This window comes from Ailuropoda melanoleuca, chromosome 15 (assembly GCF_002007445.2).
Source record: "Ailuropoda melanoleuca isolate Jingjing chromosome 15, ASM200744v2, whole genome shotgun sequence".
In the NCBI taxonomy this organism is placed as follows: domain Eukaryota; kingdom Metazoa; phylum Chordata; class Mammalia; order Carnivora; family Ursidae; genus Ailuropoda; species Ailuropoda melanoleuca.
Window position 1 is genome coordinate 79399714 of NC_048232.1, and position 27125 is coordinate 79426838.

The 27125-nt window shown below is 38.4% G+C and overlaps 1 protein-coding gene across 9 annotated transcripts in view; it reads right to left on the minus strand.

Moving 5' to 3' along the window:
* Positions 1–27125, minus strand: part of RBFOX2 (RNA binding fox-1 homolog 2) — a 205785-nt gene that overhangs the window by 14088 nt on the left and 164572 nt on the right. For 4 of the 9 annotated variants that reach the window (XM_034644166.1, XM_034644172.1, XM_034644171.1 and 1 more), the window contains 8 exons: positions 25841–25987; positions 22802–22855; positions 13523–13615; positions 10679–10739; positions 7502–7555; positions 7292–7384; positions 6059–6203; positions 2289–2328 (listed from right to left, as the gene is read on the minus strand). In XM_034644166.1, coding sequence (XP_034500057.1) covers positions 2289–2328; positions 6059–6203; positions 7292–7384; positions 7502–7555; positions 10679–10739; positions 13523–13615; positions 22802–22855; positions 25841–25987 — 687 coding nt within the window. The remainder of the gene's footprint in view (positions 1–2288; positions 2329–6058; positions 6204–7291; positions 7385–7501; positions 7556–10678; positions 10740–13522; positions 13616–22801; positions 22856–25840; positions 25988–27125) is intronic. The other 5 variants (XM_034644167.1, XM_034644168.1, XM_034644174.1 and 2 more) reach the window with 5 other exon arrangements.

Sequence of the window (27125 nt, forward strand, 5' to 3'; positions counted from 1 at the left end):
GTGTGTGTGTGTGTGTGTGTTTAAAAGAAGCATCCCTTGCTCCCTCACATCTGGAAGTGGGAATAGAAAGTTCTCCAAGCTGTAGTTACATGAGCCTTCACTCAACGGCTGCCTCATTAAACAGTCCTGTTTGTCCTTAGCGGGCCAGATTATTACTGCAGCACTGGTGACTAACTTTTCCCTCCAAGTGACTGCTTTAAAATAGGAACTAAGAAATGATAATAACATTATGATTAATTCTTTCTAAGAAAGCACCACTGGTCAAACAAGTATTTCAGCAAGGTCGCTAAATTATTTCTCTTTAGCTTCATAAGGTGATCCAGTTAGTAGATTAAAATAATTTTTTCCCAAGAGTATTTTCTCCGTAAGTACAGAAAAATCATCTCTCTCTTAATAAAATCATATATCGTGAACTAAGGAAATGAGAGAACTATAAGCAAATGTTTGGTTGGTTCACTTAAACAAGGTGGAAATAGGCAAATCTTAATACGGTAGAAGTAAGCCATACTTAAAAAAAATCCCCAAATAAAAAGGACATTAGAGAGAGAGAGAGAGAGAAACACCTTTGACTTAAGAATTCCAGTGGAAAAGCATGCTCTAATAGATCAGATTTCAGGAAAACAATTTAAATAACATAAAGATGAGTTTCATGAGAATATGGATACTAATGTATATGGGAGAATGTACATGCTACGATCATATGCAAATATATATATTTAGGGAAGTGTCATTTGGTATGAAAGTAGGAATATTTCCCCAATCCTCAAGTTTCACTGTGAGCACAGGAAAAAAAAGGTACCTTTCATTACTTCTTGAAAACCATCTGAGGAAAGATGTGGATTTTAATTAAAGACCTGAGAGAAATAATGAGATATGCATTGAGTTTTGTGCTTGGCTATATAAATAACTGATGTAATCTGGGTAAGTCACAATCTAAGAAATGTATATAACAAAGTGAGAGGGTTGGACCAATTCACGGCTAAGATTCCTTTAAGCATTTGCTAGACTAAAGGCAAACATTGAAGGTCTATTCTAAATAGGACAGGTGTGTCCAGTCACCTACAATATCCCAGAGGACTGCTTTATCCTATCTCTACTACCTGCAACACACAGAACCTCTACATTTTGAAAGTACATTAAAGTTTTCTGGTTGCCAGAGAATCTCTGGCAGAAATCTGTGGAAACAGTTCACTGCAAAGGTATTCCCTTATTGATTTGGGGAGGTAAGGGAGGAGAAAGCATTTCTGGACAATTCTAACCTATGCCCAAGGAAAAATTTCATGCTGACAAGTTTTTCTTAAGAAATTGTTTCTTAATGATTTGGGTGGTTACACTAAGCTTGCATTCAGAAACAGATCACCTGGAGGGGTCTTAATAAAAGATTTCAAAGCTCCAAAACTTTTGGATTGTCAGTTAGATCACTTTGTCCACATTTTAAATAATATGTGACAAACCAATCACGATATAACAAGACCGTTTCAATAATACTAATAATGATGTTAACATGGCTGGTAGAAGCAACAAATCCTATATGATAATCAAACATTTGTCTAAGAAGAGTCTAGGTTGCTAATTATGCCACTCATTTCCCTCTAGATGGCTCTTAAGAAAAGAGACCCAACCAGTTGTGGACCTTTTTGATAAAGCAAGGCCGGAAGCACTGAGCGTTTGGTTTCCTCTCTTTATTCCCACTCTTCAATTGGCATCAGCTCCTTCCTCCCCTTTCACAGGGTAATGCTCTCTCAAAGTATATAAAATAGGAAAACATATAGTTCAGAAAGCTTACTGCCATCTACATAAATCAAAGCTCCAATGATCTAAAGAGGGATATGAAATGAGAAGGAAAGCAGAAAAGAGAGAGAGTGGGTTTAAGCTAATATAACTATCCTATTATTTATGTATGCACATGACACGACAGTAATAAAAGACTTTAAACCTGCTGATCATCTCGCAAATAAATCACTGATACACAGAACATCTGTGGGTAGAGGGAAGGGAAAAGAATATGTCCAGTAGACTGACTCTAGCAATGATCAGGAAACCCAAAGGCTTAGTTTTTGCACCCGGGGCAAGCGCAGTGGCAGAGAAGCATGCTTGCATTCTTAAATATATAAATATATATATATATATATCCACAAGGAAAAAGAAAATAAAAATTAAACAAATTATATGTAAAAAAACCAAACCAAAACAAAACAAAACAAAAACCAAACCAAACCAAAGAAACAGAAAAAAAAGGCTGGCTTGTCAGGGAATGGGGTCAAGAAGGCCCCGGTGTGTGTACTTACATAGAGGTCAGCACCGTAAAATCCGTCCTGGTAAACCACACTGCAGAAAATCCACACAAAAACAAAAACAAAAAAACAAAAGAACAGAAACACATTCCGGTTATTGAGGACGGCAGCATGCACATGCGCTCTACACAGGCAGGTGATGTATGAATACATAACCGGGGCTGGGGGCCGCAGCGCGTCAGTGAGAGGACCGTGCAAGTGCACACGCACGTTATACAGCTCCAGGACATGCGAGGAGGGGGAGGAGCGCAAAACTGGAATGGACACCTGGATACTTGGTCATTACAGGAAAATTACAACAATAAAAAGTATTCCCAGAGGGCCTAATAGAACTATCGGAAATCTGCTGGATGAGAAACACCAAGTTTTCATACCCGGAGTTTTTTTGTTTGTTTGTTTCATTTTGTTTTAAAAGCTTGCCCTAGGAGGAAATCTTTCTTTAAAGAGTTTAAAAATGATTGTGTGTCTATGGGGTGGGGAGAGGCATGGAGAGAGGGATCTAATGTGAAAGAAATGAACCCAAAGAATTCCATCAGGGCAGGACCTGTATGCAGAGCATGTTTCAAAATTATGTTTAGTATTTTGTTTTCAGTTTCCTAGAAGTATGTACATTTTTTTCCTGATATCCATACATCACCTGCTTTTTTACCCTGCACATTAGACATGCGATAAGATTTGGCTGATCACACAAGCATGCAAAGTATTATTATTCAGCATTTTAAGAACCAATGCAACACCTCAGAAAAACAAGTCAATCAATTCTGACCAAAGTAAACAGAGAAATGTAATTAAAAAAAAAACACAACCAAAAATACCCACAATGCATTGCTTTCACAAGCAGAGATAATGAGCTAAAGGTTAAGGTGATTGGTCCAAGGTCCAAGAATTGAAAGGTGCAGTGGGGATCCCAGATAGTAACAATATAATCCAGAGCGGGAAGGAGGAACTGGAAGATTTTAAGGGTTCTTTTTTGACCATAAACATATTCATGGAACTCTGAAAAATAGAACTGATAACTGATGTTCTGGGCATGACCAAGGATCATCCTGTTTTATCTGAAAGGATACAACTGAGAAAGTAGCTGATTAGGAATAGAAGGGTTTATTTTCCTGTTTAGAAAAATGAATTTGTATCAATTTTTTGTTTTTTTAAATCCTGGGCAACACTAAACTTTTATAATCAGATTTCAAACCTTTTGAGGTATTTTTGTGCATACAGACTTTCCCCAAAACATTATTTTGGGGCCAAAGGACATGGAACAGCAGTAGAGATATCTTAGATAAGACTTTCTTCTTCACATTTGTTAAATCAACATTTGGATTTTTTAAATGAGAAGATTTGTTTATTGTTTATTCAACTAAGCAAGCTGGAAGTTTTCAGCACTATCTTCTCTGCTGTAATAAATAAACCAGTAAGTGAGGCCTTTAAATCATATTTTTAATTTGATTATGAAATAATTTATTTTTTGCAGGTAGCTGGAAAGTTTCTCAATTCTATTTACAATGATATTTTGTTGGGTTTACAGGCTAGTATGGTCACACTTTGCAAAGCCCCAAATATGCTGTGCCTCTGTATTACATAACAGGCAGAATGAACCCATCTGTGACGTTCATTTCGCTACTACGTTCTATCCATTTTCATAGTTTCCAATTGCAGTTAAAGCTTGATATTAGGAAGTAATCTGCCTCTCAACTATATTTTAATAAAAAAAGACACTTGTTCATAATGAGAAGGCTGACAGAATGGAAAGCACTGAAGCCAAGTGGTGATTAATTAACCTTCAACTATTTCAGGAGGGGATACAGGCAAAGATTACAAACATCTCTTCTTACAGAAAAGAGTGGTGGCATTAAAAACACGAATGAAGTTTACCCTAAGTTGCATCACTCACTGGGAATATTCACCTAAATTCTAGAAGAATTCTAATATTCCCTGTATCAAATGCCACAAGGAGGCTAGAACATAATGATTAATGATGAAATTAGTTTACTAAGCTGAAAAGCAATTTTAGGCCATTCCCCATATAATACTGGACTTATTCCTTGCCATCTTCCATGTAAACCGGTGGTTTAGTTAATAAAAAAGAAAACATGGGAAATCAGTGTTCAATGTAATGCAAAGAGATTGGTATGGTTAGACATAGAGATAAAATATCTTTGAGTTAACACAATCCTGACAGACTTGGCAGAGAATGGGTTCTCAAGTTTGGCCAATATACTGCAATGAGCTACATTGAATAGGAACAAATCCAACCGTTTTTATAAAGTAACTCAGGAAGATTACAAAATAAAGAAGTCCCATGTTTCTGGTGAGTGGTACTGCTTTGCAAGCATGACGATAAACTCTCTTGGACTGAAATGGAAGGCGCTTCATGAACAATTTTCCTGGTGTGCAGAACTTCCAAAAGGTTTGTTATTATATTTTACTTGAGTATTTCTTGATGAAATAGTACTGCATCTTTATTCACTTCTTTAAAGAGATGTCAGAGGTTGAAGGTCAAAGGTCAAGTTGAGAGAGGAAAGAATAAAATTAAAAGCAAGTAATGGCAGAAGATGGAGATGATGGAATGCATGGGATTTAAACATCTATAAACTGCAAACAAAAGTTTATTTCTAAAGCAGTTCCCTTCCAGCAGGTTCTGGAGCCTGTTCATTTCAACATGCAAACTTGTCTAATAAAAATGCTTTAATTCTGTGCAACGGAGGACCCCTAATGGCATGTCCATTTGGTCTATGAATGAACGCTAAGTTAGTATACCTCAAAGCCAATTTTGCTGTCAGAAAAGGACCTACAAGGGAGGCTCTTTCCCTTTGTGTTTTAACTAAGTAGCAGTGAACAGGCTCCTCTGCCACTACGTTCATTCCTCAGAAAGAGTATGGACAAAAACCTGTCATAGGCAGAGAAAAGATGAAGAACACAAACGTCACCTCTTTGAAGAAAGAAAGTCCTTGGTACAACTAGCTTATCGAAGTCCACTCTTCATAAAAATATACATTTTAGGCTGACACTGAGAAACAACTAAAAACAAAACCTGCCATCTTCACTCCTCCTCCCCCATTCAATAGCAAAGGATTTATTTGTTGCTATGGAATCAGTCCACTGCATGAGACACCCTCCATACAAAAATCAAAGGGTGAAGGATGCTCAGCTACATTAGTTGTTTTACCATCATTCAGAAGCCAACTGTAGTTTAATTCTTCCTACTTCTCCCTTTCTCCCTGGATTCAATTGGACTTGGTTCATCTTTGAATTAACCTCTTTTAATCCGTTTCCTACAAAGAAAGCAAATCCATTGTGGGTAGCTAGCTCTGCTGCTCACCACCCAGGCAGTGACACCAAAAGGGAGGGCGATGTGGTAGCCTCAGCCCCAACAGGGGTGGTGATCAGGGGGTGAGCACAGCAGATGCAGTCTTGGACTACAGTCTTGAGCTCCTATTTTGGTTCTCTGCAGTAGTGTTAATCCATATTCGTGCGATGCTGAGTGAACTCCATGCCAACACACTGCTAGTAAACACAAGACAGTTCTGGCTGCTGTCTTAAGCCATTACCGCGAGGGCTTAAGGTGGCCAAAATGAAGATTTATATAATGAATCGGTATTTTGTTACATTCTGATGATGGTATATTTTGGTTCTTGCCATCTAATCCATTAATTTACAAATATTCAGAGAATCTCTATGATGTGGCACGGCAACGTCCCAGAAGTTGTGAGAGGGCCATGGTATTCTTTTCTGCCCAGCTGCTTGTTTTGGAATCTCATGCTTACCCTGGATAGGCGGGAATGGCTGTTGGAGGTACCGCTCGGACCGCACCGTATACCGTCCGCCCTCTGCCCCTCAGATGGGCTCCTCTGAAAGCGGCCGCCGTGGTGGCTGCAGTCGGGTAAGGGAAGCCAGGAACTAAAGGGAGACCCAAAATATGACAGGAATGTCAACTTGCATTCAATAGCAGGGGGTACAATCCCAATTTGCTTTGAACCAATTCCAGGAAAGGCTGAAAGATATGTACCCCATCTTTTCTGAGAAAGAAATGGAGAGACCCAATATGCAAAGTTAATGATGCACGCTCCGCGTTTATCACCCATCATGAGTGAGTTTACTCTGCTCCTTCTCAATTCTGGCATTTACAATGCAAGCCGGTGAGAAACAGGTCAAGAAACTCTGAGAACTACTGCTGTAATAAGAGATGAGACTTTTTATTTCTGCGGGCACTTTACATGGATTGATATAAACTCTTTAACCGGCCAATTATTAATCTTGTTTTCACATGTTATTATGCGCAAATAATAATTATTCTTCATAAGAATAGTCTTTTGTGTTTGTACATGGTGCCAACCTCCAAGGCACACAATAATCTTTAGACATTTCATTAGTCCACTTTATTCTTCTATCTAGAATGTTTCAATCCAGAAATGTAAGGGGAGAGGGAAATGACTTCTCCCCTGTAATCTTGTGGCCTTTAGAGAGGCAGGCAGTTTCTAAAGGTCTATTTTAAATGTGCTATCCTTTGGAAAGCACACAGAAACATTTATTCCATGTTCGCCGAACTCTTTTTAATTATACCTTTTGCTGGAGCAAAATGGCTCAGGTCAGAATGACTTCAGAGCTCTCAACAGAGTGGAGAATAATCATTAATATTGTGCTGCTAAATGACAGTCTACTAGAGGGCCCAAAGATGACTTGCAGAGAACATAATATATTCCACAAGTACCCATTTCTTTGGTTTTCTTTAATATCAAGTGCAGACTAAAATGTTCTACAAACGTCCTCACCCCCCTCAACCTTTTCCAACTATTTATGCTTCGTGGCAATCTTAATATCTGGTCAGAAAGATTCTAACACAGGTTAAGCAGGATGGGGTACTGTGACAGCATTTATTAACTCTCTCTCGAAGGCCTCTTCAGTTATATATTAAATTGAGGAAGAAAAAAAAGACTAGCACACATCACTGTTTACTCACAACAGTCAAAATCCATGCCAGGCCAACATAGGCTACTTACTGATTAAAGGAATGTAAGTGTTAATACCCCCTCTTCCTGATAGGGGCACTGCTGCATCATTGCCTAGGGACACGTCTGCTTGAAAGCTGGATGCTGATTGCATTAAAAAAATTAAAAAATGCAAAAAGATTACAAAGGAATAGTAAATTGAAAAACAACAGATGTTGTTATAGCTAACTCGCACAAATGGAAAGATTAACGAAATACTACCTGCATATAACTCAGGGCCATATACAGCTCCAACTACGGGGCTTAATTTCCAACCTGAAACGGAAGAGAGGACAGTGAGCATTTAGGACTCTGTGAGGAACACAGAAACAGGGCATGTGCAAACTGGCTCCAGATATCCCCATGCTTCGAATCCACCCACCACCATCTTCTCTGTAGATACCAGCCTGGGGCTTATACAAGAGGGGGAGGACATTTCCACAGCTGAGCATCTTTAAGCAGGACTAGCACAGTGAAGGGACAATGAGGAGCTGGGGTGGGGGGGCGCAAGTATAGGCGCAAACTGGAGGGAGAGAAACACTGGGAGGGAAGTAGGAAGACAGAGACGGAATGAGAGAAGGGCAGAGAAATATAAGAAATACAAATAAATCTTGGGCTTTGGTACAGAACTGCTTAGAATGTATTCTTTATTTTTAGAAAAAGGAGAAAGGCAGAATATGTCATTCTCACCACACTGTGATGCCTTTTCTTATACACTGTCTGTTTACTACTCTCACTGCTTTACAAAGGTATCCTCTGAATTCAAATTTGAGCTAATCTTTGACTCCATGTTCAACTATACCATGCAGATGGAAATCTGGGTAAGCCAAAATCCCCTTTCTTTGGGATTTACTATTGGGACTTCATTGCAGTTAACCTCAGCCAAGTGAACAAGAGGAGACACAGTAATAAAATTCAAGATACATCCCCAACTTCATATATGTCTTGGGATTTTAAATTGGTAAAATACATACTTAAGTTAATCAGTCGTTTTAGCTAAAGGATACTAGACTGCTGTTGAACATCAGCCTAAGCATTTATAAACTTTAAGTATTCCCAAATATTAGGTTTCATGTCAACTTTATGTCTTCATTCCCCCCTTTTCTATTTATAGGAAGGTAGCAGGCCCTAAAAAAGAAAAATGTACCACTGCCCGCTGATAGTTAAGGAGTAGAATTCCAGATGAAAACTTTAATCAATAGATATTTACAGAATTTTACACATAAATAAGCAAACATGCTCCGTTATTTTTCTGAAAGACTGGAGACAGTATTCAAGAGAAAACTCATTCATTCTGAACCAATTCAATCCCCCATTTATTATTTTATGTGCTCACAGATGGTGAGCACATTATTTTACATAAAAATTGAGCAAATACGTCGGTTCAAATCCTACTGGAGTTGTAAGAACACAAATGTTTTGCAATGCCAGACAAATCAAGTGATTAAAACCAATGTAAACTAAACCGCTGGCTGAGAATTCACCAGAAAGCACCTAGCACACTGTTCTCAGAAGCTTTAACCACAAGCACTTGTAGGTCTCTAAAGTTTGGCTTCGTTAGGCTTGAATATTAATTTAGAATAATATTCAAAAAATGACTTTTTTCCTTCATACCAATGGCACTATTACTTAAGCATTCCCTTAAGTAATAATACACATTTTAATAATGGTATATAATGGTATGCTGTCAATAATACTTTGAATATGTTTAGTTTTGTGCAATTTACAATGTATTTTGACCTTTATAAAACCCAAAGGGAGAGTTAAGACAGGTACCACCGCTGGGACAACAAGTACTATACTTCTCTAGGATTAATTTCCCAAATAATAAGCTAAGAGGGCTGGGTTTTGATGACTTCCACAGAGCCTTCAGCCGCTAAAATTCTGTGATTGCAAATTCATAGACACAAAAACAGAATCAGGTTAAAAAAAACTGGCCCAATGACACAGAATAAAATGAAGAATCAAATCTAGAAGTGGAATTTCTGTCTTCTGATTCCAGGCAGTGACTCTTTCTACCACACCATTCCCCTGGATCTAAAGGAAATCTGACATACTTTGCCTCTCCTTCCTATTTTGTTTACACTGGGTTATTATCAAAGTTGCAGAAACTTTTTTTTTTTTTTTTTAAGATTTCATTTATTTGTCAGAGAGAGAGAGAGCACAAGCAAAGGGAGCAATAGGCAGAGGGAGAAGTAGGCTCCCCAATGAGCAGGGAGCCCAATGTGGGGCTTGATCCCAGCACCTTGGGATCATGACCTGAGCCCAAGGCAGACATTCAACTGACTGAGCCACCCAGGAGTCCCAGAAATTTGTTTTTGTGATAGCAGTGTAAAAAGCAAAAGAGGTAAAGGGGGGAGGTGGTGGTATCACATGATGCACCATTGATAAAATGGATAGGGAAAATGTAAATTATGCTGATAAATGCAAATTATGCTGATTTGTACCATCTGTTTGAAAAGGTGGGCTAAATGTATCCACTGAAGACATCATGGAATATACTAAGATATTATACTTGATTTAAGACATTACCAGCACATACTATCATACTCTAGCAGTAGGTTCAAACTTTTAAAAAGCATGAGAAAACATCCCGTTAGATTCTAGACAAGATTTCATGCCCAATGCTAAAATATATGACAGAGAAGGAGCTGCTGCAGGCCTCAAGACCCGACCCATGGGTTTCCTCTCCGTCCCTCCCCAAGAGGCCCTGTAGAACACGGTTGGCAAAAACCACTGCTGCACTGCAGATTCAAAGTAAATTCTCATTTAGATGACATGAGTCTAGATTAAACTGACAAATGATGTAAAGGTTCTGCTTTTGTTAGGCAAAATATTCACAGGGTTTCTTTTTTAATGAGAAACATGTATGAAACCCACTATATAGCACATAGTCCGGGGATAGAAGGTGGAAAACACATGCACGCACGCGCACCATGGCTGTTATCTCTAGAGCACACCTTTAAAGGGAGAGCGAGGGGTCAAGAATTATTCCACTCATGCTCAGGAGTGGGTAGGGATCAGTAGTAAAAGTGAGCATTGGTGGGCACGTATTACTGACAAGCCTATCATATCACAAAGAATGATAGCAGCTAAAAATGAGGGTGCCTTAGTGGGACCCTGCTAGGTTCACAGGTAACCTCAAATGACGTATTTACACCGTGTGTATGATGAACTTTACTGAGACCATTACAGCTGAGGAACTGAAAAACTAAGCTTAATTCTAAAAAAAAAAGTTAACTGTAAAAACAGAATACTCTCCCAGGAAAGAAAATACTTCAATGTAAATTAAACAAACTGCCATAAGACTAAATCAAGAGAGATTTTTTTGATGATTACCAAAAGTTCACATATTAAGAATAAATGACATCCTTCTGAAGATGATTTGTAATCTCTTACCATTTGCATATGGTGTGACCATCTTCTTATTGGTCATTACACGTGCTGTAGCATTATTCACCTAAAAATACAAAGGAAAAAAAGGGGCAGGGAGAAAGTAGACCACATTAGGGAACATGGAGTTGCTCATCCGGATAACACAGCACTCAAGTTTAATAAAATGTAAATTTCAGAGAACATTGATTTAAATAATTAATATAGCAATATAAAATATTAATATATAGTATTTTTATAAAACGAGGCTAACGAGAGTAAAATGCAGTTTCTTGGTCTCCAAATGGAAAACTCGGGCTATTTTACCACCAAGTGCTTGAAAGGAAAGACACATTTGCAAGTTCTTTGGAGATCTCTTAAACAGAGAAGTCTCTGCATTATGGAAAATATGGGAAAAAGTAAATTGGAAACAACTCTGTTTGCACATGAACTTTGAAGCTCATTAATAAAACAGAGGCTTGCCACATGGGCCAGGGAACAGATTTACAGGAAGATAAGAAAATAAATCTATGGATTTCACCTGTTCTAATGTTCAGGATTTTTCATGATTGTGTAAGATTTTACTGTTTGAGGAGTTAAAAAAAAAAAATATCAGAACTCAGAAGCCCATGTTGACCATCTTCAGAATCATGCTGAATTTTCTAGACTATGTGGTTTTTCCATTCAAGAATAATGTTTTCAGAAGGCCTTTAAATGAGGCACTTAACTGAAAAAGTAAAGCTTCGGTTTCTTTTGTTTTATGGTTCTCTCCACCCTCATTACAGAAGTGCAGAATTTAGAGCATTCTCGGTGCTAGGGTAAGTAGATGTTACAAAGATGGTGCTGATGACAAAAAGATGAACGGAGCCTCAAAGCCAGAAGACTGCAGCCCAGTGTCAGAACCAGCCTAAAGCTCTTGCAAGGAGGGTGCAGCATCACCATAGAACCTGGCTGTATACCATGTGGTCAAATCAGAGAACAGGCCAGCTTTTAAAAGAACTATAAAACATACCAAATATAAATGTCTTATTTTGTCACTGGGGATTTACATTAAGTTAACTTCGTATGGTGATAAATTTGTATTATGGAAAGACCAATTTTAGGTGGAACTGGAACCAAAAAATGTATTAACAGGTCTTTCAGGATTTGTAGAGTGGGAATCTTCCTTTGTGAGGAAAAGAAACTCCATTTACTCTAGTTCGACCCACCAAATAATAGAAACATTTCACATTTAAAAAGAAAGAATGGGATACAACAATGAGACTGAGAGCATGCAGTTAAAACACACACACACAAATAAAAGAAAGAAAAAACAATCAGTTTTGGAAAGAAGGGAGAAAGTGAAGAGCGAGGTTCTCACAGACAAGGATTAGAACAGGGTCAGAGCTTACACTAGCCACTAGAGCAGAATGCACCCAAGCGCTAAAAGGAAAATGGCCAGAACCAATCAGAAACCACCAGTCAGCAAGAGACCAATAGCCGCAGGTAACAGAAAGAAGGGGTGGGAGAGACAGAGGGAAAAAGGACAGGGACAGAACTTGGGGAAAGAGAGCAAGAAGGCAGGGGAAAAGAAAAGAGAAAGTCAGGAGGGGTGTCACGGGCAGCAGAGAGCTGTGAGGGCAAGGAAAGAACAGTCAGAGCTACAAACAGAGGTTTGGGGAAGGAAAAAGGAAGTAGGGGCGGGAAGTGCATTAATAAAACCAGCCAAACTTGGAGTTCAGTAACTCTGAGTAAGATGTGCAAGGGGAAAAAAATCACCATGATGTCAGTAATCAAACAGCTCAGACTGCTACAAACAGTATGTACATCCAAAGTCCAGGCGGCATTACTCAACAGCATTGAAAATAAAAGGCGGAAAGGAAAAGGAAGAGGAACAAGTCAAATCACATTTTGTAGTGTTAATGTGAGATGGCAGATGGACTTTTTCTTTCTTATTTGTTTTGTAATTAACAATTGAAAAAGCTTCTTCTCTAGTGCTTCGTTTCACTTACCGCCAACGGGCACCATCGCCAGCATTGTGTATAGTTACCATGGAAAGAGTGAGTCAAGTGAAGGGCCCTAAATGCTAAACCATTGGAAAGGGAGGGAAAAAGCAAAATATGCAGACATCTTACTCAAAATGGTGGCTTTTATACTTCATACTTTTAAAAACTGGGAAAGGGGAAAGGAGCCAGTTAACCTTCACTGCGTTCTTAAAAAGGGTTGGCGAACATCACGTGGCTGCTGTGAACACAGTAACAACATATTTGCCAGGCAGCCGTCAAACCCTCTGAGGATTTTATCCATTAACGGTGGAAATTCTTGATATTAAATATACTTAAAAACTCCACGAGTTTTGGGTTCTTTCTTCCCTCCCACCACCTGCAGTCTTGTACTCCTTGCTTATCACACGCACATGGAGGCGAACTGGCCACCCGAGAGAGAGGATATTGGCTGGCTCCTTGATTCATTACAGGACACAATGTCACAAATTGGATAGTTTTTAGACATTTATCAAGTTAGTTTTATTTTGGCCTGATCACAGGTATTCATACGGAGTCTCGCAAACTGAAGCAAAGGAAAAAAATCAAGAGAGCAGAAGGATGAACATTTTGGAGGAAAAAAGTAAATGAGAAACAAATACACATGTATACGCACACGAGTAAATAAAAATGAACCCCCCTCCAACCACCAAAAAATGAGGAAAGGAGGACAGAAGTGTTACTTTTACACATTTTAGTGCAAGAGGTGAAGGACAGAGACACACACACACACAAATGTGTGTGTGCAGACACACACACAGGACAGGGCTCCAAATGTGAAATAAGTGAGGGAATACACAAAAAGAGAAATAAAATATAAACCAGAAATTGAATTATTGAAGACATGCACCTCGATTTTACGGCCCTCTACCACGGTGCCGTGTAATTTCTCCCTGGCCCTGTCTGCATCAGCACTATTCTCGAAAGTTACGAACCCGAATCCCTGCATGCAGCGGGAGAAGGGGGGAAAACATGCACATCGTTATATTGAAATATCGATCTCTTGGTAAACAGAGAAAAAATATCACAGTATGAAACTGACATCAGCATCGACTCAGCAATACTCTCCCCAAGTCACATTTTTGGTCCATGCGTATTTGGTAAAAGGAAATTAAATCCAATAACAGGATACAGAACTGTAGTAGTAGTAATAATAATAATAATAATAATCATAGCAACAACAATAATGATAATGTAATTAACAATAAGAACAATCATAAAATAAAACATAAAGCACGTGAGGCCAGACCAAAATTCAGGTATAGAGCTACTCGGGTCAAACTCTTCATCAAGAATCTGAACGTTTTTTTAGATGTTCTTTCTCTTTCAATTCGTGCTGTTAATTTACATGTCCCTTTATGTAATGCTAAAAAATAATTAAATCCGTCATTCCCCAGTAACTTCTATATGAAGCCTTCCATTTAGGTGTAATCACTGTATAATGGGCGATCTCATCATTTTAGCCCCACTCTGCATGTTTGCTTGTATCACCATAATTCCTCTGGGAACAGGATAATTTAAAACAGAGCCTCGATCTACAATTCTGTAGGTACTGGGTGTGGAAGAAGAGAGCACCCATGCTCATCTAAGCTAATGAAAATATCACTAAGCAGCAGCCAATTATGCCTTTTCGTCAATGAATTTTAAACAACCAGACTGGCACTCAGAGTAAAAATAGGTTCAGCTGAATTCCAGAAAATAGCTTACCCAAATTTGCCTAATTTACACATTTGTTGAAGCCTACATCTGCTACTAAATGTATTAGTAATTTTCCTTGTGGAAGGAAAAAAGGAATAATCAAAAAGGCAGTGCAAATGAGGTCTGTTAGTGATATCAGTTGTATACTGTTCGACAGGAAAAGAATACCACAGAACAGCAATACAGTTGCTCCTCTGAGTTAGAATTAATTTATTTGTGCACTGTACACAAATAAATCATATGGAGCTTTAATTCATTAAGTGGGCAAAGCAGGAACCAGGGAGTTAACCCACTTATTTCTATATTCATATTTATCTGAAAAGACTGTCTTGGTCACAATCATACCACCAATGTCAAAAGCAGCAGGATTTACTATATATTTATATGACTATTTCATCAAGCACTGTACCAGTTTCAGCCTAGCTGCTTTGTCCTTCTCTTTCCACTCTGCAACTGTAAGATTTTCTCAAGCTATTTACATGTGTAGAGTAGTAAATTCTCAGGATTTTCTGGGAAAGTCCCCATTTCTCAATAGCTGCACTGTCCCTCTAGCATTCTTTGGACATTCCACTGTAGGATAACCTGGAACCCTTTGTTATTTTTACTGAAGTTCTGCTTTGCTGCCCTCCACGAGTCCTTCCACATGAATATAACGTGTTCTTAACTGAGATGGTCAATGGTGTGCACTGCTCAATAAGATTTTAGAAAAGCAATTTCATCATTTTGAAGGATCTCATTGCATTCTACATGACGATATGGTTGAGTGGCAATCCATGGAGATCCCGATGGATCACCTCTACCTGTAACCTGGATATCACCACAAATACCCTAGAAAGTGCAATGCTAGCTAAGCCGACAGAAAAATTTAAACGTATGCTGCTTGAGGTGGACTACTACAGGTAATTTTATCAATACTTTCTTTAAAAATGTAAGTATGTTGAAAATATCAATGGAAACACATTTTCAGAAACAAATTTTGATACCAACATGTTACAGCCACATCGGCAACTTGAGATATAGGATGTCAAGTTACTAATTAATGACACTGTTTGTCATCGACATGAGGCATCTACTGAAGACAGGAAGCCAGCTCTCCAATCCCGGAGAGTCCTCCAATAGAAAAGTTAAGTAAACCGTTCAGGAAAGGTCACAGGTAGTGATGAGTTTTTGTATCACATGGTAGAAGTATTATAAACTGTATTCCAACTGATTCTCACAGCCTCATACCTTCTATACTTTGGGTTAAAATAGTAAATGATAAATTAGTAGCTGGGTAACAGACTATGTGGAGACTACTACCGGAAGTTTTTAGTACTGGCATTATGACTATCTAGATCTATACACCCACACACTCACATACTTGTCTGTCTTTTAAATACAACCATGGGGTAGAGAAAGGATAAATCTGTTGTTTTCATTTTTAAGATGAAGAAAAGGAAATCAAACTGAGGTTAAACACCCAAGCACCAACAAGGCCATCTTCCTCCAGGTGTCTTCTTTCCACAGCTAATGGTGAGAAAATTAGAAATTAAGCTTTGAAACCTAAGTTCAGTATTCTATTAATTAAACTGCATTCGTCCTAAAATCCTCCTAATTGTCTTTTTCGAATCTAATTGTTAAATGTGTTCTGTGAGCCTCGGCTCTGTAATGTGCTGACAGAGCACCTGTGACGTAGTAACTGCAGCCAAAAGAATTCAGGGTGGTGTCATAAGCACTGACATTTTACAGCCGGCAGAAGTGCTTACATTCCAAAGGAAATGCTAATCAAGACACCAAAGATACAAAATGAAGCCATCTCCACCTAGGGTAAAAGAGGAAGAAGGTCTTGCTGATACTTTGGCACTTCCTGATAGGAAACAGAGGTAAGCAGATTGCCTTCTTTCCTTTGAAGATAAACAGACTTTGTAGCAGGCAGAATAACAGCCCCCCAAAGTTGTCTACATTCTAATCCTTGGAACCTGTGAATGTTACTACCTTACGGGGCAAAAGGGATTTTGCAGATGTGATTAAATTAACGACCTTGAGATAGGGAGATTATCCTGGATTATCCAGGTGAGCCCAATGTTATCACAAGGGTGCTTACAAGTTAAAGAGGGAAACAGGAGAGTCAGAAGCAAGAGTGCAGCAGCCTGAAAAAGACTGAACTGGCCATTTTGGCTTTGAAGATGGAAGGGGACTATAGGTCAGGGATCGTGGGCTGCATCTAGACGCTGGAAAAGACAAGGAGTGGGTTATCCCTTAGGCTCATCTGGAAGAACGCAGCCCAGCAACACTGGTTTTAGCTTGGTGAGACCCATTTTGGACTTCTGACCTCCAGAACTGTAAGATAACAAATCTGTGTTTTTAAAGCCACCAGCTTTAAGATAATTTGTTCAGAAGCAATAGGAAATTTACATTCATCTCTCAGAAGTCTGTGATTAGAAAGGTGAGAAGTCTAGCCAGCATTTTTAGAGTACTTTTCTTTAATACTTTCCTCTCGTGTTGAAACTTATTAACTACAATTTGGTTGCAAGAATATTAACTCAAATAAAACTTGAAAAAAAATTTAATGTACCATTCCTTCAATAAAATTTGGCATTTCTGAAAATGTGCCAGGAACTGAGCTGAGGGTATTCCCAGATTATCCAGGCTTAAAAAGTTACTAAAAGGAAAATATGCTTACATGAAATTATGTTTTAATGTCCCTTCATTCCTGGAAGTCTAATTCATATTGTTTGGTAATTTGGATCTCTTGCTTTGAAAAGAAAAATTTAATAAAATTATGTCTAAATCTAACACTGTTTCCTTAGAAGAGCTTCAAAATGTATCAGTCAAGAAAACAAAATAACCAGTTGGAAGAGCTACAAAGTCAAACTAAGATTTAATCTCAAATTCTTAAGAAGAGTAAATATTTCAGGTATTTAAGAAGATAAAAAACAGATAAACAAAAAGTAAACTTTTATTTTTTTAATTAAAAAAACCGATGAGGATATGTTTGTCTATACTATCAGTGCTATCCAACAGAAATATATCACAAGCCACATATATAATTTTAAATATTCTACTAGCCACATTAAAAAAGTAAAAATATATGAAAGTAATGTCAATAATGTATTTTATTTAAAATAAAATACATGCAACATACTATCATTTCAATATGGCATCAATATAAAAACATTAATGAGATAGTCCTTTTTTCTGCTAAGTCTTTGAAATCACGTGTATTTTACACCCCTGAAAGCACATCGGAATTTAGACTTGCCACATCTCAAGTGCTCGATATGGCCATTGTACTGGACAACGCAGGTCTCTATACTTTATACTATAACCCACAGATCTCAGTTCCCAAACTCCTTCTGTGTTAATAATTTAAATATACCAGTGTTCCATTAGTGATTTATCCCTATCTTAGCTGTCTTGTGAAAACTGAGGAATGTTGTGTCTATCAGGATTATGGTTGTGGTCAAAACTTCTACCAAGTGTGACATTTTATCACCTGTCTTGACACCCATTTATCATCAAGGGCCTATAGGAGCCGAATAACTGCCACCTTTTTAGTCTGGCCTCAGACTGCAATAAATAACAAGCAATAGGATGAACACTGTAAAAATATTCTTAAATTTGTATAATCTTTGAGAGTTTTTCCATCTCAGAAGAATGAGAAAGAAAATTTACCATGTAACTTTTAAGGGAGAAATCAAAAGCAGAGGTTCTCCTGGGTATGGCCAGAACACAGAAATTTAAAAATAAATAAAAGAAAAAATAAAACTAAAAACCATAAGATGGTAACAAAAGAAAATAAACTAAGCCCTTTGGAAATACATGCACTGTTAATTCAATTTTAATTATAATGAAAAACATTTCAACTCAGCATTACCTATCAAATTTTACTGAAAAGCAAAGGCCTAGTTAGTGCAATTTCAAAGACAGTCTTTTGACCACATTTTGAAAGAAATAAACAATTTCCCTTTGCATGAAATCAAAATCCAGGGAAACAGGCAAGAAATTACAGCACATTACTTGTGTCTGAGGATGGGGTTAGAGGCTTTATCTTCCCTAACTCCAGCCTAAACTGAAGCCTAACCTAAATTCAGATCCCCATCATTCCAGATATCCACCTGCGAGAAGTAATGGGAACTCATGAGCTAAAAACTTGCTAGAAATCTCAATGATGGTTGCTGCGATCTGGTCTGTGGTCCTTTAGGGACCTTAACAGTTTTGGCCCTGTCTGAAGACGTGAAGAGGTCCTACATACTCAGTATTTACGATATATATCCCTTTGAGCAACAACCACACCAGAAGTAGGTTGACAAAACTTTATGGAAAACATAAATGTTAGATTGTGTGTATTTCTTTACTTAATAAGAATTACATGTGATAATTATCAAAAACAAATTGTTATGGGGCTGGGTGATCGTTAATAGAATGCTGGAAAGTCTGAATGAGTCAGTCAGAGAAAGACAAATACCATATGATTTCACTCATATGTGGAATTTAAGGAACAAAACAAATGAGCAAAAGGGAAAAGAGAGAGGAGAGAGGCAAATCAAGAAACAGAGACAACTACAGAGAACAAACTGATGGTTACCAGAGGGGAGGTGGGTGGGGGATGGGTGAAACAGGTGATGGGGATTCAGGAGGGCACTTGTGATGAGCACCAGGTGATGTATGAAGTGTGGAATCACTGTACTGTACCCCTGAAACTAATATCCCACTGCATGTTAACCAACTGGAATTTAAGTAACTTAAAAAAAGTTTTGAAAAGCAATGAGTTCTCAGTCGCTAAAAGTATCTAGCACAGGATGTAAAGTCAAGTTAAACTAGGTTACCATTATTTAGAGTTCTGTTTAAGATTCTATGTGAGAAAAAAGACCGGAAGGAAATACAGGAGATTATTAGTGTATATGCTCTTTTAATGAACTATATATGCTTTTTTTTGGGGGGGTCTGGACATTAAAAATCATGTTTTTCTTTTATAATGGTTTTGAAAAGGGTTTTTTTTTTTTTTAAAGATTTTATTTATTTAGTTGACAGAGATAGAGATAGCCAGCAAGAGAGGGAACACAAGCAGGGGGAGTGGGAGAGGAAGAAGCAGGCTCCTAGCAGAGTAGCCTGATGTGGGGCTCGATCCCATAACGCCGGGATCACGCCCTGAGCCAAAGGCAGATGCTTAACCCCTGTGCCACTCAGGTGCCCCTGAAAGGGGTGCTTTTTAAAAGTTGTTACTCAAAGAATCTGTAAGGATAGAGGGAATACAATTTATTGTTCAAACTGGAGCACTCTGAGGGGGGAAGGGGACATGAATAATTATGCTAAGACAACAGCCTCAGACTGGGACTATTCTGGATAAACCAGGAAGTATGGCCACTCTACCAATATACTATCAGAATTTCTATTGTTTATAGTAGTCCTTTGTTATGACTGGTGACATCTGGGGCATCAATAAAGTTACGCATATCAGGGTAATCATTTTCTGGACTCTGAGTATATTACTTCCACTTTTAGGCAGGGGTAGCATTTTTCATCCTATGTCCTAACTGAACATTTTCAAAAGGATAGTCTACCTTTATTTTAGTTAATCATAGAAAATTAGATATGACTGACTTTATGCTTTTACAAAGGAGTACAGAGTAAAAAAAAGATTTTTAAAAATCACATGAAATAATGTAAGTATATATTTTTGCATGTGTATGAATGTAAATGATACACATTCATTCCATAATCTAGGAAAACCAAATCTAGAATATGAAGGTCAAAGATGAAAAAAGGAAGATACTCAACAACGATTTTTTCAGGCAAGCTGAAAAAGTAGAATGCCGGCAAGCCGGGGAGGGGGACGGGCAAGGCAGCATGACAGTGTTCACCTATGTTTTTAAGTGGGTATGTTCTAAAACCATAGGCTGACAGTCTCATTATAAAAAAGAAGACATGGTAAAGAGCTGCTCTTCGTTTTGGGGCCATGTGGTTATTTAACTGTTTCACTGGTAACTGTTTTACATGTAAGTATCACTTATCTCGGAATTATTTTGTGACTCGTTCCATTATTGAAAAAAAATTCAATAAAGCTAATTTCTGTACAGAAAAGCACTCAGTTAAAAGACTGAGCAACTCTCGAGTGAACAATAGGACCACTTAGGTCTCTTTATCTCTGGTTCCTTTCAAGACATGTTGTAATTTTATAGTCAACCACAAACATAAAAGGAATGAGAAAATAAACAATTTACAAAAAGAAAAGTACTCTTTAATTTATGTGAGGTGGATCCCAGAAGAGGTGGCCGGGTTTTGACTCCAAAATAAACCTCTGTTAGCGAGTCTCCGGAACAGTTCCGGGAAAACCCATTCCAGGACAGAACTTCAGGTGACAGTTGAAAAAGACAAAGGATGAAGGCAGATGTTGTATTAGTCCTTGAAGGCAGATCCAGGCCATTCTGAATTCTGTGCTTTGTTTTAAGAACAACTGCCAGTGAGTACATAGTCTGTCTCCTCTTTAGCAGCCCCAAAGAAAAAGGGGCAGTGAGGACACGGCATTATACTGAGAGAAGCAGCGTAGGCTTTTAGATTCCCCAAGAGAAAAGAAAGGTGTGTGTCACTTAAACATGAAAATTACAGGGAGAAGCCATCGAATTGGGTAAATTAAACAATTTTTGGTAGTAGGCAAATCTTTGAAGTCAATGAAAGAAGCCTTAAGAAAGATCAATTTCCTTTGCTTCACCAAAATTCAATCTGATTATTTTCTTGGTAAGGAGCAAGGCCCCAGGGCCTGATGAAACCACACTGGGCTTCGGGTTGTTGCGGTCTAGTTAACAACAGTTCCAAGTGCATACACTTAACACTAAAAACGTTTAAACTATGACTTTGGATAAACCGTGTAGCATAAAATCATCAACGTATTTTTGATATGTTCATGCACTTCTCATCTCTAAACCACTGTCATTTTTCCACCTTGGATCTAAAAGGTCACAAAAATAAAAGCAAAGGGCCAGAAATCCACTGTGAAGAAACTACAAGCATAAATAGTTTTACTGGTTAAAGGTTGAACAGATTTCACTTTAAAAATACTTACCAGGTTAAGTGCTGGAGAAAGTTCTGTATAGGCATATTAATCTTTTTTGTTTAACTGAAAACTGGAAGCTTAGAGTATAATTACCTCTTTAATAATTAACAAAGAATTATTGTAATCAGAATTAAACACTATCAGTGCTGATGCATTCTATAAAGGAAGGGAATAATAATCAGAAGCGTCAGAACAGTACATACATTTGTGTCAGTTTAGATGGGGCAGGAGGTATATATAACTGTAGATATATGCTATTAATTCCCAGGGTCTGGTGAATTTGGAGTAGGAAATCGAAGAGGTAAGTATTAACTCATTTATTTGATTTGTTTAGCTCTTCTCAAATTATATTCTTAGAGATTTAATCATAGCCAAGGGCGGTTTTCAAAGTTCAGGAGAGATGACCAAATGAAAAATTAACTCAAAAACTCTTCTAACCTAAAAATCCAAGTAGAAGTGAACACAGCAAGGTTAATATTTACAAGCTTGACCACAGCTGATTGTGTCTGTGGGGGGTATTTCATCTGTCGAGGAGGAAGAAAACTGTCAAATGAAACTTTTCGAAATTCAGTTCATAAAATATTTTTTCACACACACCACTGTAAGACTTCATCATTCCCTCACTCTTAAAATCACTGCTGCTTATTTTACTGCATGACAATTCTAAATCATATAGGCTGTGAATTTAAAATAGTAAATTAGGGGGAAATAAGTTTTAATTAGAATGTTCAGTTCTCATACAGAACACACTTAGGAGAGAGTACATGTATCGACTTGTGCACTGTTACTACATTCATCCTGAAAAACCAAACCCGACTCACTATCTGTAACTGAGGGACTCTACACCCCGAAGCTTACCTCTCTGGGTAGCACTCAAAGTCGGAAATCAGCTTACAGTGAATTCCTGAGTCACTACTCCCCGTATTTATGCCATGTCAAATTTATTCAAAAGAGAGAGCAAGCAAACTGAAGAACTGAAATATTAAATTTGTTCTAAGTATGTCATTTCAAAGTCTGATTTTTAGAAGCTGAATTGTTCTGGTAGAATTCACAACAGAATTCTCACAGAATTTCACCGAGTCTTCTCTCTTTTCCTTTAAAATAAGCAGGTGAGGGCAATTTCACTCTGATCAAGGGCAGGTGTCTCCTGTTCTGGGTCTCTCTCCCACTCTCCCTCCTCCCACTTCTCTTGCTTCTATCCCCGCCCCTTGGCTCCCCCAACGGAACTATTAGGATAAAGATTGGCCATGTGATAGCTTATTTTTAGAGATAATCTGACCCAAGCCAGGTAGGTTGGGATACTTTTTGCAGGCTTGAAAAACAGCTTTAAGGTTTCTGATTACTTACTATTTAAAACAAAACTAAAAAGAAACCAGGCACACTGAATACTGAGCTTACCTTAGAGCCACGTTCATTAAAGATTATTTCTACATCTAGGATTTTGCCAAACTGCTGCAGAGACAAAAATAAAAACGTTTATTCAGGGTCAGTTTTTAACCACATACTTCATTTTCTCCTCAAAAAGCAATAGTTTTTTTAACTACTTATTCAACTTCCATGTTTCTACTTGTTGGTGGGTCCCGATACCAGTTTCTGATTTTCCCTCAACCAGGAGCCAATAATTTCTCCTTTTTCAGTTCTCCTGCTCCTACATTATCCACCTCTGTATGACAGAAGCTATTCTCAGAAGATATTCACAGTGTTACCCTCTTACATACTTCTTCACGGACAAGAACTGGGGCTTTTCCTAACTATGTGTTTGATGTTTTATTAAATGTCTCAGTTTTTAAGAAGCAAATCCTAAGTAGAAAGATACATTCTGAAGGCTGTTTTTCTTTTCCTTTTTTTTTTAATTTATAAAAGTAAACCACATTCACTGTAAAAGTCAGGAAATATAGATAAATAAAAAGGAAAAGAGGAAACAGAAAATGAAGACCCTCTGTACACCTACCATCTCACCATTCTGGCACGCAGCCTTCTCCGCTTTTCCTCAGGCAGACATTGTTAAGGACATATTGCCACATATTACTTTTTTTTTTTGAACTTAATATGCTATAAACAGCTTTCCAAGTCAATAAATATATACCTGTGTTCTCATTTCCACAGACTACACGCTATTTTCCATTGTACTTAAACATTCATGGACATTACATGATTTCATTTATTTGCCACTTAATATTTCGGCAATGAACATTTTAAGTAATAACTTTGTTTTGTAATGAGTTAAATATTTTAACATTTGGGGAATGAGCTAAAAACACCAAGCCTAAATAACTGTATTGGTAGCAGCTCAGCAGCTGGCCGGAGGGGGGATACATAAAACACAGAGGTTATCTGGAGGAGGGGTGTGTTGAAGGTGACAAAACAACCTGCTGACTCAGGGCTTGCATGAACTGAACTGAAGGGATGTGCAGGAAATCTCCAGAGATCTTTTTGGCCCCACTGCCCTCTCAGTACTGGCCTCAAAGACTCAATTATCTATTTCACTTGGATTTTAAGTCAGAATTTGGGAAATGTGAAAACACTAAAAAATGAAAAGAGCAAAACAAATCATGCTTTCTCACTGGGCTGAATCATTACAATCTTTTTCAGAAAACATGTACTAAGAGCCCATGTTTTCTAGAGTAAGACTTCTGGGCTTGATTCCAGTTCCATCATTTAACAGAACATTAGGAAATTAAAGGAGAGGGGAAAATGTCTTATTTTAGGTAGAAGGGGACTTAATTTTATTTCTATGCCTATCCAAATAACTAAGATGGGAATGGTGTTTTAGAGTTTTCCTTTTACATTTTCTAATGCATCCTTATACCATCCTGCTAAGATAAGAACTGCCTTCCTTTAATGGTTAAGGAAAATGAGGCTGAAGGAAGCCATCTGTCAGGTTTACACAGCTAATAAAATGAAGCATGGAATCCCTGCTCTTTACCACTGCTGATGTCCTTCCAAGGGAAAGGTACGAACCATACAGGAGAACACAGAGCAACCCTACCAGGTGGCCCTCGCAAGGAACATTTCCTTCCTTCCTCCCTCCCTCCCTCCCTCCTTTTTTTGCACTTAGCAGCCTTATAGGAAGGCTCATAATACATTCAAGAAATCACTGATAACTGGCATAGGCAGACCTTCAATGGACACAATTTTTCTGACCTGAGAGAAAACACACTTTTGGCAGATGAGAATATATACTCCATTTTCACTGATCTCCAGAGATAAGGATTCCATATTATTTCTGATAATTCAGTAGAGAATCTAATAACTCCTACTCCTGGGAAATTTCTGCTTAAATATAATGTCAATTCTTTAAGCTGCCCTTTGTATTTTCTGTTGTCTTCTCTCCTGGAGAGATGTGCAGTTGGCTACCGTTTTCTGTGTAAAGGCACTTCAAGTATTTCAAGAACACTATTAAACCTCAATGCTGGCCTTGGCTTCGGTACAGAAGATACTCCAGGTACTCAGCTGTCAGTGACAAAACTTTGCTCCAGGGTCTTGTCACCACAAAGTGGCCATGACAGGACTTCAAGCGGGGAGCCTGCTTTCCTGACAAAGCACCACACAGCAAAGGCAACGAAGCTTTTTTTGAACCATGATCTCTTGTTCCTAGTTCAGGTTAAGAGTTTGCTCAAATGAAATCTGGCAACGACACATAAGCCCATTAAAACTTAAGACTCCCAGCAGTCATTTGCTTTCCAGTAACTTAAATCTCTTGCTGTTATATATGCTATGTTTTCACGACGGGTGATTTCAGGAGGAAGTGGAAGCTGGAAGAACACATCAGAGGTAGCAAACTAACCACCTATACCTGATTTTGGTCTTGACGCTGCTGAGTTACGAGCAGGGAAGTAAAAATAAAACACAGGTACTATCTGCTTCACAGACGTTAGGTCACTGAACTTGTAACACTCTGAAAACTAACGATTACTGTCTTTGTCCTGATTTTAGTAATGAAAGGCTCCTGTCCCAAGGGACCCCTCGGTCCTGGGCAAACCAGGCTGCATAGTCACCTCGTGTTTGTGAGAACCTGCAAGGCCCAATGTCTAGAACGACAGGAGTGATGGTGCTGGGTGACAGAAGTTCCTGAAGATTGATGAAAACACTGATTTACCTTAGGATCTCTCTCAATCTATGTGCAGTCTTATCCTAAAGTCTTAATGACTTATTAAAATACACCAGGTGGATTAAATTATATTTTCACTGTATGGGGCGCCTGGGTGGCACAGCGGTTAAGCGTCTGCCTTCGGCTCAGGGCGTGATCCTGGCGTTATGGGATCGAGCCCCACGTCAGGCTCCTCCGCTATGAGCCTGCTTCTTCCTCTCCCACTCCCCCTGCTTGTGTTCCCTCTCTCGCTGGCTGTCTCTATCTCTGTCAAATAAATAAATAAAATCTTTAAAAAAAAATTATATTTTCACTGTAAAACCCACGAAAGGAATCCAGAGACTTACCCCAAACATCTGCCGGAGGTCGGGGTCCCGGAAGCGGAAGGGAATATTAGAGACATGCAGCCGTTTAGGTGTGGATTTGCTCTCCGAGTTCTCACTACTTTGTGTCTGTGACTGCTGGCCATCTGTCTGTGCTCCCCCTTCCGTCTGCTAAGCAAAGAAACAGACAACATTGAGTGAAAAATAAGTATGATTACTTCACAAGAATTATGTAAAATAATTAAAGCCCCGCCCAACCCCACTCATTCTCAAACAGCTCTCAAAAGTATCTTTAAGCAAAAATTAGAGTTGTCCCTTCAAAGGGAAAAAAACAAAACCAAAAATGTTACCTGTGTTCAAATTGCTATCATTTACAAAGAAAGTTTAGGCCTTTTGAATATTTACAGTATGTTAGTGAAATGGGAGAAAACAGAAATACTAAGTGACTTGCCCAAGACCATGTGGAGATCCATTAGGTATGAAATATATAAAAACTGAAGATGTAAAAATTGTACCATTATTCTTAGATGCTTAGTGGAGTTTCCATTTCTGAGATCTTTCTATTTTGAAAATAAATGAGGAGTCTGTTGTACACAGCTGAGGAAATCACTCCATTTTTGGTCTATCATTTCAGGAAATAAGGGAATATTTTCATGTTTCATTCCCTCTATTAGTTCCAGAATTTAGGACTACTGGGTCACCAAAATATCCTAACATTATTCCTGAAGAGGAGACCTCTAACGACAATGGGCACTTGGCTTCAACCTGAAGAAGCCTCTACTCTGAAGCCAATTGGCACTCTCCTCCTGATCCATGTGATTCCAGCTGACAAATCCAGCTGATGGCAGCACAGGGACCCCAGGCTCCCGCAGCCCACAGCAAGGCCCCATTTACAAAATCTGCTGGGAGAGGTTTTATGGGCCCTACATAGCCTACCGGACAACATGTAAACGCTGGGTACACCTTTAATCCTCAATCTCTTTTGCAACACTTCAGGGATTTTTTTCCCGGACAGATCCTCAAAAACGTTGCTATATTGAGAAATACTTTTGACAAACATCTAACAGGTGTGATACATTCTAGGTATTCAAAACACATTTATTTTATTTATTTTATTATTGGCAATTTAGGAACCTTAATGTTTTCACTATTCCCTATGAAGCGCGTGCCGAACTGGAGGGCTCGCTGAGCTGATTAAACCAAGAGCTGAACTCACTGTTCTTGTATCTCCAGTGAGTTACATCTGAGTCCCTAACAGAGTCTTCTGCGTGACGCAGAACAGATCCCCTCCCTTTGACCCAATGTTCAA